This window comes from Lipotes vexillifer, unplaced genomic scaffold, assembly GCF_000442215.2.
Source record: "Lipotes vexillifer unplaced genomic scaffold, Lipotes_vexillifer_v1.1 scaffold205, whole genome shotgun sequence".
In the NCBI taxonomy this organism is placed as follows: domain Eukaryota; kingdom Metazoa; phylum Chordata; class Mammalia; order Artiodactyla; family Lipotidae; genus Lipotes; species Lipotes vexillifer.
This window is the reverse complement of record NW_006781396.1, coordinates 551,645-561,754: the sequence shown is the minus strand read 5'-3', so window position 1 is coordinate 561,754 and position 10,110 is coordinate 551,645. Positions and strand designations below refer to the sequence as shown.

The 10,110-nt window shown below is 39.1% G+C and overlaps 2 protein-coding genes across 3 annotated transcripts in view; one reads left to right on the top strand and one right to left on the bottom strand.

Annotated features, from left to right (window-relative positions):
- Positions 1-6,682, top strand: part of OIT3 (oncoprotein induced transcript 3) — a 32,694-nt gene extending 26,012 nt beyond the window's left edge. The window contains exons 8-9 of the mRNA XM_007454673.1: positions 4,353-4,452; positions 5,885-6,682. Of these exons, the coding sequence (XP_007454735.1) occupies positions 4,353-4,452; positions 5,885-6,058 (274 nt within the window). The 3' untranslated portion in view covers positions 6,059-6,682. The remainder of the gene's footprint in view (positions 1-4,352; positions 4,453-5,884) is intronic.
- Positions 6,683-7,784: 1,102 nt separating this feature from the next.
- PLA2G12B (phospholipase A2 group XIIB) overlaps positions 7,785-10,110 on the bottom strand; it is a 20,471-nt gene continuing 18,145 nt past the window's right edge. Inside the window, exon 4 of one of the 2 annotated variants that reach the window (XM_007454671.1) lies at positions 7,785-8,324. In XM_007454671.1, coding sequence (XP_007454733.1) covers positions 8,203-8,324 — 122 coding nt within the window. In that variant the 3' untranslated portion in view covers positions 7,785-8,202. The remainder of the gene's footprint in view (positions 8,325-10,110) is intronic. The other variant, XM_007454672.1, reaches the window with a different exon arrangement.

Sequence of the window (10,110 nt, the reverse complement as noted above, 5' to 3'; positions counted from 1 at the left end):
CTCACTGTTGTGGCCTCTCCCGTTGCGGAGCACAGGCTCCGGACGCGCAGGCTCAGCGGCCACGGCTCACGGGCCCAGCCACTCCGCGGCATGTGGGATCTTCCCGGACCGGGGCACGAACCTGCGTCCCCTGCATCGGCAGGCGGACTCTCAACCACTGCGCCACCAGGGAAGCCCCAGGCCCCTCTTTTAAGAAGTTTGGTAGTGAAGGAGAGAGAAGAAACACTTGGTCAGTTTTAGGAGAAGAAAGATCAGGTGAAGTTCGTTTCTGTTTTCTTGTTTTATACAAAGGAGATTTCCGTATTCCCTGAGGATGCTTGGATTGAGAGCTTTGCTTGTCTCCGTGTATCATTGGAAGCCTGCAGTTACCACACCCACTGCTTACATTCCCAGGAAAATTACACTCACATCCCAAACTCATAGTAGTATCTCATCAGTTTCTTCCTCATCCTCAGTGTCAGATGGGACACATCTCAGGCCAATCAGGACCTGCAGCTTAAGAAAAGGCAAATCGTCTAGTCAGAGCACCATAGGTGTGCCCCAGTTCATGCCCTTTGCTAATTGGCCTGATAGACTCTGAAATTTCTCCTTTGCTTTTAACTCCCCAGATCTCTCACCACAGGCAAGCTTCACCTGCTGCTATCGATCTCCTGCACAATGATTTTCAACCCTTGATGCACATTAGGATCAACTGAGAAGCCTTTCTAAAAGTAGCAATACTCCAACCTGGTTCTCCACTCTTACTGCCTTAATTCCAGCTCTCATTATCTGTCACCCGGACAGGTAAAACGCTTTCTAACAGCCTCCTAAATCCCAGCTCTCAAGTCTCAGCTCCACAGAGCCCTGAGTATCCAGCCAAAAGAAAAAATATTACATGTATAGTCAGATCCCTGCTGAAAACATTTTGATGCCTCTTAATTTCCTTTGGTTGGTAAATTTAACTGTTTATCAGCAGTACTTCTAGTTTCAGATTCCTGTAGCCTCCTTAGCTTGTTTTCAGAATCTGGAAAATGCATCATTCAGAGCTGCTTTGGATGGCTAAGAGTAGGTCTCATAGCGGGCTGAAGCCCTTTAGATTTCTTGCCATCTTAAAGGGTTCTCTACAAAGTTTTAAAATGAAACATAGAAGCATCAATTTTTATGTCTTTTTTTTAGTCACATAATTAGTGCTAAGTAGATTAGGAAATGGATTTACTTTTGGGGGAGAATGGATTTGGATTCCTTTCAAATTTTTTTACAGCTTTATTGCAGTGCTATTTGCATACAATAAATGTACATATTTAAAGTGTACAGTTTGATAGGTTCTGACGTATACACCCTGGTGAAGCTATCACTACAATCAAGACAGTGAATATTTCTCTTACCCCAAGTTTTCTCCTGCCCCTCGTATTTACTTTTTCCAAACATAAACGTATAGTCTTAACTCATTTACTGGGAAAACATGTAACCTGCAATCTCAATAAAGCTTGTTATTCAGACCCTCAGTTAGGACTGACTATATATTTTTATTTTAGACAGTTCTAAGAAGAAGCTGTGCTATTTAATTTTCCAGCCGTTAGCACACACAAAACAACAACAAAATGCTGTGGAAGATATTAAAATTGTTAAAAAGCATAGACAGAACTCAAAAACACTGCTGTGTGGGCCTGTTTCCACTATTCACAGGAAAACAGTCCCATTTCCGGTGCAATATTGTATAATACAATATTGGCTAGGACAATAATGGTGCATTTGAGATAATCCCTCAAGATAAAATCCAGCTCTCAGCTTGGCTTGCTCTTCCTCGCCCTCTGACCTCTACCTTCTCCAGTTTCTGCTCCTGCCAAAGGGAACCATGGGCAATTCCCAAATTCTGTTGTTCCTTACACCCTCCTGACTCTGTACCTGCTGTTTCCACTGCCTGAAATCTTCTTCCCTTTTTCTTCCTGTCTGATTCTTACTGGTCCTTCGAGACACATTGGGATTTCTTTCCTCCGTGAAGCCTTCCCTGATGCCTTCTGACCTGAACTAGATATCTTTCTTCCTTCTTCCTCCTCAATGCCTTGCCTACAGTAAAAGTCATTAAATATTTGTCTAATGAACTATTGAGTGAGTATTTATCATAATACTAATCTGGGGCTAGTTCAGAGCCCTAAAATAAACATAATGCAGTTTACTTATATTTGTAAGTTGTTTGATTATTCACTGTCCTCAGCTTAAATTTAATTCAGGCTGATATTTAACACATCTGATTCACTTCCCTCTAGTTTAGTTGGCATATGCTCTGAGAATGCAAAATAATTTAATGCAAACCTAAGCAAAGTAGAATTAGAAAATTTATTTCCAGAAAAAGAAACATTGAATTCCAAAGTCAAATATTGGACAACTTTTGGGTAATCAGTTATTTTGGATTTTCCTATACCATTATTACTTTCTTTTAGCACATGAACTTGGAGTTGATGAACTAGCATTGTCTAATCACAGCAAACACCAAATCAAGAGCCAGAATTTGTCTTGGGTTCTATTCCGTAACGTGTTGCCCTGTAACTCTTTCTGCCACATCTTCTCTTTTAAAAAAAATAGTATTTTTACTACTCAGCCATAGAAAAGAATGAAATAATGCCATTTGCAGCAACATGGATGGACCTAGAGATTATCATACTAAGTGAAATAAGTCAGACAGAGAAAGACACATCTCATATGATATCACTTATATGTGGGTGGAATCTGAAATATGATAGAAATGAACTTATTTACAAAACAAAAACAGACTCACAGAGAAAACAAACTTATGGTTACCGAAGGGGAAATGGGGGGAAAAGTTAGGAGTTTGGGATTAACAGATACAAACTACTATATATAAAATAGATAAACTTCAAGGTCCTACTGTATAGCACAGGGAACTATATTCACTGTCTTGTAATAACCTATAATGGAAAAGAATACGAAAAAGAATATATATGTATAACCAGAAACTAACACAACACTGTAAATCAACTATACTTCAATTTTTTAAAAATAGTATTTTTAGGTAAAGATAAATTGAAAATGCTGAGGCATTCACATGAAAAGTGCCATTTTAATGTCACATTACTATTGTTATCATAGGTACTGGGCTTTAAGCTCCCTGACATCACAGACCATATTGTTCATCTCTGTCTCCTGTGCAGCCCCCAGCAGAGTGTGTCACACAGAATTGGTATGCATTAGGTATTTATTAGAGAACATAATCAGAAGATGGTATAAATTCATTTAACCTCAGGAAAATGAAAATGCGTACATAAATACAGGAAATAACAGAAACCACATTATATGTTTAGATCCTCTTCAGTTTAGGGGAATGAGGTAGTAGTGGTAATACAAGTCAAGATGTCTTATTTTTAAAAAATTTTATTGGATTTTTCAACTGCCCTGAAACAGCAATTACCAGTGAACTAGAAAGTGGTCTGTAAGCATGTGGAGCAAGTATCGACTTTTATAGGCTTTTATATCTGATCCCACTTTTTTACTGGCCTGGTAGACGGGAACTATTAAGTATCCATAAAAGGAAAACAGTCAGGAAAAAAGTTCCTTTTGAATTCAGAATGGAAAACATAATACACATGTGAGCCCTGGCCTTTAGGAGAAATGGTTCATCAATACTAAACCTTCGCCTCAACGTGGAGCATCACTAACCCCTCTTTACCCTCAACTAATCCTGAGGCGAGCCTAGGAGTTTCACTTTAAGTGGTAGACCTGAGATTAAAACCCCAAAGCCCTATCAAACTAGAATTTAGCATTAAATCTGGGAAAAGAGGAATTAAAACATTTTGGAGGTGAATGATTTTTCCCAATAGATCCAGTTATTCTCTAAGAAACTGACATCTTTCTGCAGCTCTTTGTTGTACAAATTGGGGTTTGCTCACCTTTGGATCCCCTTCAGGGGTGAGTGTCCATAAATACAGTGAAATCTAGTTAAAGAAAAGCCTTCTCAAATCAATAATAAAGTACATAAATGCAGAATTCCTGCAAAATATTACAAATGAAAATACAGCCTTAAAAATATGCCTTGATTTCAAAAGATATCTCTGAAACAAATGTTGCTGCTTGTTGCTAACACTTCAATACAATAACTTAACAGGAGGTCCTTGTGCCCAGTTTTTGGGTACAGAGAATGCGAGACGGGACCAACAGCGTTAATGAGCAGGCCTGTGTCTGAAGATGCCTTCACAGGGAGGGGATTTCATTTTTCTTTCATTCTCAAAAATCTTGAGTGCAGCCCAGCCTCCTCCACCCAGTTTGCCTCTCCTTGGACCAAACACTGTTGGACTGGATTGTTTTTCCACCTCTGTTTAAACAATCAAGTCTTACGTGCTATCCTGCCCTACTTCCAGCTGTGTTTCAGATGACTCAGTAAAGCAGTACACATCACGGGATCACCTCGCAAAGCACTTCCAGGTCCCTGTCTTCAAGTTTGTGGGCAAAGACCACAAGGTGAGCTGAACACCTTTACCTTGTAAAGGTACCTCTCCTCCCCAGCCTTCCTTCATGGTGTCCCAGTTTGTTCACATTCTACAAGCCCGCCCACAGTTAGAATCTGCATCACCTCTATGAAAAATACTATAAAACTGGCCATCTAGAAGGTTAACACCTCCATGAATGTCACAGTTATCTGCCCCCCACCCAGTAAAATAACTGGGCTTGTTCAAAGAAAGTACTATGTGATTATAATATAAAATCCTGTGAGCAGATGTGGTTGAAAAAGCCTGTGTAGTGGTCATGTGGCAAAGTATATGGACAGAATATTTGCAGAAAAGACAAATAGTGAAATGTTCAGTGAAAATAGTACTTACATGCCAATTAAAATAATTATTATGTGACTATTTTATACATATTAAATTTATAAAAATTATAAATCTCAACTTGCAAGGCTATAGGGAGATGTATGCAGTGGCAGTATAAATTGGTATACTTTCTGGAAAGTGGTCTGACAATGTGTAATAACCATAAAATTATCATCATCTAAAAATTTCAATTCTGACAGCTTCTCAAAAACAAAAAGTAAAACATGGCTTGTTGAATGTGTTTATAGAGCACTGTTATGAGAGAGGTATTGTTTACACCAAACAAACAGTGTATCAGTTAATGCAATATTAAGCAGTTAATGCAGAATGAAATATAGAAAAAGGAGATATGAAAAATCTATTGTCATAAAAATTTACATACAAATTGAATGTGATAGTTTTTTTATAAATGTATATACATGAATAGAGGTTATAAGAGGCTATGTATACTCTGTAAGGTAGAAGGTTTTCGATTTTTGTTTTAGTAGAGTTGTTGAAACACATAAACAAAAGGAAGTTTAAGAGACCAACAGTCTTTTCCATACTGCATTTAAGTGGATTTATGTCCTGTCCAGCTACATCACTGTTCTAGAACAATTGTTAACCATGATGACTAACCCTGATCTTCCTCCTCAGCTAGGCAGCATGCATGGGGAAGTTACTTATAGGAAGAAGCTTGGAGAAAGAACTTGTTATTTTACACAGAAGTGCGTGGGAGCCCATGTTATGCCCAGACCTTGATGTGAAGAACCAAGGTGTTAACGTTAAGACCTTCACAGAGGTCTCTTGTGTCCCTGCACAAAGGCAGAAGTTATGGATGTAGAGTTTTAAACCACCCACATGACTCAGTGTGTTGGCCACGTTACTAAATGTGTGAATATGGGCAAGTTCGTTAACCTCCTAAGTCTCAGTTTCCTCATCTGTAAAATGGGGATGACGATATCTACCTCAAAGGGTGGTTGTTTAGATGAAATGAGATAATACATACGAAACGTTTGGTATTGTGTCTGGCTTCTAGTAAGCAGCCCCCAAGTGGCAGCTCTTTTCACTGTTTTTGTTCATTATCATTATAATCTTTCTAGGAAGTGTTCCTGCACTGCCGGGTCCTTGTCTGCGGGATGCTGGATGAGCGTTCCCGCTGTGCCCAGGGCTGCCACCGGCGAATGCGTCGTGAGGCAGTAGGAGGAGAGAATGACAGTGGTCCACAGAGCCAGATGTTGACAGGCGGCCCCATCAGCATCGACTGGGAGGACTAGGACCACCCACCACCCGAGTCCTACTTCTGGCTGCCTATCTCCTTGGAATTCTCCCCTCGCCCTCTGAGAACATCAGCCGACACCCTAGAACACAGCGCTGCTTTAAACCTTATACTGTGGGTTTAGACAAACTCCCAGAACTGACTCACTCTGACTCTAGCCCACTGTGTCGGGAAATATCACCTCACTGCTGACCAACCTGTCCCAGGTGGGGCTTCATCTTCCTAATGTGGAAAGCTGCACTGTGCACCAAGAAAGCAGCTCACCCCATGCCCCCCATTTCTTTCCTGCAATAAAACACCTAGTGTTGGATGCAGTAGCATGACTAAAATCAGAAGTTGGGTATAGTATTTCAAATTAGGAACTTAAAAAAATTAAATAGTTGCTTGAAATTATGACTTAAATACCCACTGACTCCTTAAATATGTAAACAATAATTATACCCTGAAGTTTCCATTCAAAGACAGAGTAGTTATAGGGGATTTGGAAGTTTATCACTGTAAGTGTGTACTAAAAAAATACTATTTGGATTTTCTCCTGAACAATATTTTCCTCTGAGGTTTTTATGCTGTCTTAAATAAACTATTTTCAATTAATAAATGTTAATAAATCCACTAACTTGCATTTAAATGGTTCAATGACTGAACTGTAGACAGAATTAAAATGTGGTACCATATGCCCTGTTATTTGGCATTCTATGCCCTCAGACTGATAAGACAATAGAAAAAGGTATAAAACTATACCGTACTCTATTTTGTAGGTGCTTAATAAATTTTATTGAGATAAATATCCTAAACCACAGAGATTAATGTTATCTGCAGTTAAATCTGCTTTCTTAATATGCCAATTCATTTTATGGCTTTACATAAGATCAGAAAACAGTTTTTCTTCTTTTTTTTTTAGAAACAACTGCAAGGAACACTTCGTATTGGAACCAGTGAAATTAATTAACAAAAGGAAGGAAAAGGAGAAAATGATGTATGTAGATCAAAGATTGGCAAACTTTTTCTGTAAAGGGCCAAAGGGTAACTAGTTTAGGCTTCCTGGGCCATACAGGCCCTGTCACAACTACTCAACTCTGTTGTCCTAGCACAGGAACAGCCGTAAACAAATGTGAGCCTGGCTGCATTCCAGTAAAACTTTACCAAAACAGGTGTTGGGCCTGATCTGGCCCATGGGCCTTCATTTGTCAATCCCTGACTTTAGTGGCCCTCAGGCCTCACAGTGCATCGAATCACTGGGGAGTGTTTTTAAAATACCAATACATAGGTACCACCCTCCAGCCGCACTCCCAGAGATTCTTTGTTTTTTTTAATGCTCCTCAGGTGTCTCTAATCTGCAATCAGGGCTGAGAACCATAGTTTAGGGAATGGCCCTCAGTCTCTCACTCCCCTCAGTTTTCAGGGATTTTCCTAGCTGTCTTCAGTGGCACTTTTTACCAAGTGCTTCTCATCTTAACAGGACACTAATACCGCTTAGTAATTGGGAATTTCAACAGGAATAGTTCAATGAAGGAAAAAAATGGAACCTTAGAGGCCTAACGCCATCTGACCTCTACCTCCATTGGCTTTAATCAGGTAAGCCTCTGACCTTGCCTTGTTCTTATCTCTTCAGCACCAGAGGGAATAACTGTTATCATCGATGGAACTTACCAGGTTGGGTTCTGTTCTCTTCTAAGTGAAATGGAAGCATATTGGTGATAATGGAATTCATTCATCTCTTTTCAAATTTTCTAAAAAGTACACTTTATTAAATGTGAGATGCTTACTGGCAACTGAAACATGGACCAGAGGAAAGTCATTGCCTCCCAAATGGTTGGACTCTCCAAAATTTCACTTATGAATATAATTATTAATTCCAGGAATCCTGGTATTTTAGTCTTTAAGAACTGAATTTCCAGGCAAATATGTCTTGGTTGGGGAGACCAGTGTTAAAGTGAAGCATAGTCTTCTAATCACTCCATGTCATTTTCCCAATTCTCCTCAAACGATGACTCACTTTTCAGCTGTAGAATAGTGTTTCCTTTCTCCTGCTTTGCAGTATCCAAACTTTTGGAAAAAAGAATGAGGCGCATCTGCCGTACTACCATCTCCCAGACTGACGGCTGTGGTGTCACTCAAAATGGGAAAGAAATCATCTCTTCCTCATAAGTCTTCTTTCTCCTCTTCTGCACAGATGCAGGCTGCCCGCTGACTGTTCATAAAGGGCCGGCAGCCCAAGGTCCATACAGTGTTGAACACAGTATCAGCCAGAGAATCACAGGCTACTTGAAAAAAATTAAGAGAAATATAAAGGTTAATATACAAGACTACCCCAAGTAGTCTGAGTAATTTTGAAGAGGCAGCGTATTTCCAAGGATAACATGATACCCAGAGGAAAGTAGAGGCAGTGATCCAAATACAGAATTAAAATGAAAAAATAGATTTAAGAGAAGCTTTTTCAGAGGAGCTTCTATCCAATCTAGTAAAGCAGAACACATTTTGGGATGCCCTCCTTTTATGGGCCTCCAGGTAGAAACCATGATTAGCAATCAGAATGCCCCACATCACTGTGCTCACTCCATGGAAAATTTACCTTTTTTTTTTTTCAGAATACTCCCTCAAATAACACTACTATGTTTCCTATAGCTTTCCGTATTCAAGTGTGGGATGAATAACCAGGTTGCTAATATTCCGTGGAGGATTTTTACATCTGTATTCATCAGGGATATTGGCCTGTAATTTTATTTTCTTGTGATATCTTTATCTGGTTTTGGAATAAGGTAGTGCTGGCCTCTTAAAATGTCTTTCGAAGTGTTCCCTCCTCGTCTGCTTTTTGAAAGAAGGATTGGTATTAATTCTTCTTTAAATGTTGAAGCCATTTAAATGGCTGACTAATTCTTCTTTGAATGTTGAAGCCACTTTAACAGTGAAGCCAAAAAAAAAAAAAAGTGAAGTCACCTGGTCCTAAATTTTTGTTTGTTGGAAGATTTTTGATTACTGATTCAATCTCCTTACTAGTAACAGTTCTGATCGGATTTTCTATTTCCTCATGATTCATTCTTGGTAGGTTGTATGTTTCTAGGAATTTACCCATTTCTTCTAGGCTGTCTAACTTGGTGTATAATTTTTCATGGTAGTCTTTTATGGTTCTTTGTATTTCTGTGATATTAGTTTTAATGTTTCCTCTTTCACCTCTGATTTTATTTATTTGCATCCTCTTTTTTTTTCTTGGCCAACCTAGCTAAAGTTTTGTCTATTTTATCTATTTTATAAAACAGCTCTCAGTTTAACTGATCTTTTCTATTGTCCTTTTAGTCTCTATTTCATTTATTTCCACTCTGATCTTTCTTATTTCCTTCCTTCTACAAACTTTAGGCTTCATTTGCTTTCTTTTTCTAGTTCTTTGAGGTTTAAAGTTAGGTTGTGGATGTGAGATCCTTCTTTTTTTTTTTTTGATATTGACATTTATTGCTATAAACTTCCCTCTTAGGACTGCTCTTACTGCTTCTCATAAGTCTCGGTGTGTTATATTCTCTTCTGATTTCTTCTTTGGGATATTGGTTGTTCAGTAGTATGTTGTTTAATCTCCACATTGTTCTCACCACTTCTATTCAATACTCTACTAGAAGTTCTAGCCAGGGAAATTGGCAAGAGAAAGAAAAGGCATCTAAATTGAAAAGGAAGACAATATGCATTTGACATTATCTTGTGTACAGAAAAGCCTAAGGAATCTACTAAAAATTTCTTGGAGGTAATAAATGAGTTCAGTAAGGTTGCAAGATAAAAGATCAGTATACAAAAATCAATTGTAGTTGTATACATTATCAGCAAATAATCTGAAAATACAATTAAGAAAACAATTCCCTTTATAATAGCATCAAGGGATTTCCCTGGTGGCACAGTGGTTAAGAATCTACCTGCCAGGGCTTCCCTCGTGGCGCAGTGGTTGAGAGTCTGCCTGCCGATGCAGGGGACACAGGTTCGTGTCCCAGTCCGGGACGATCCCACATGCCGCGGAGCAGCTGGGCCCGTGAGCCATGGCCGCTGAGCCTGCGCGTCCAGAGCCTGTGC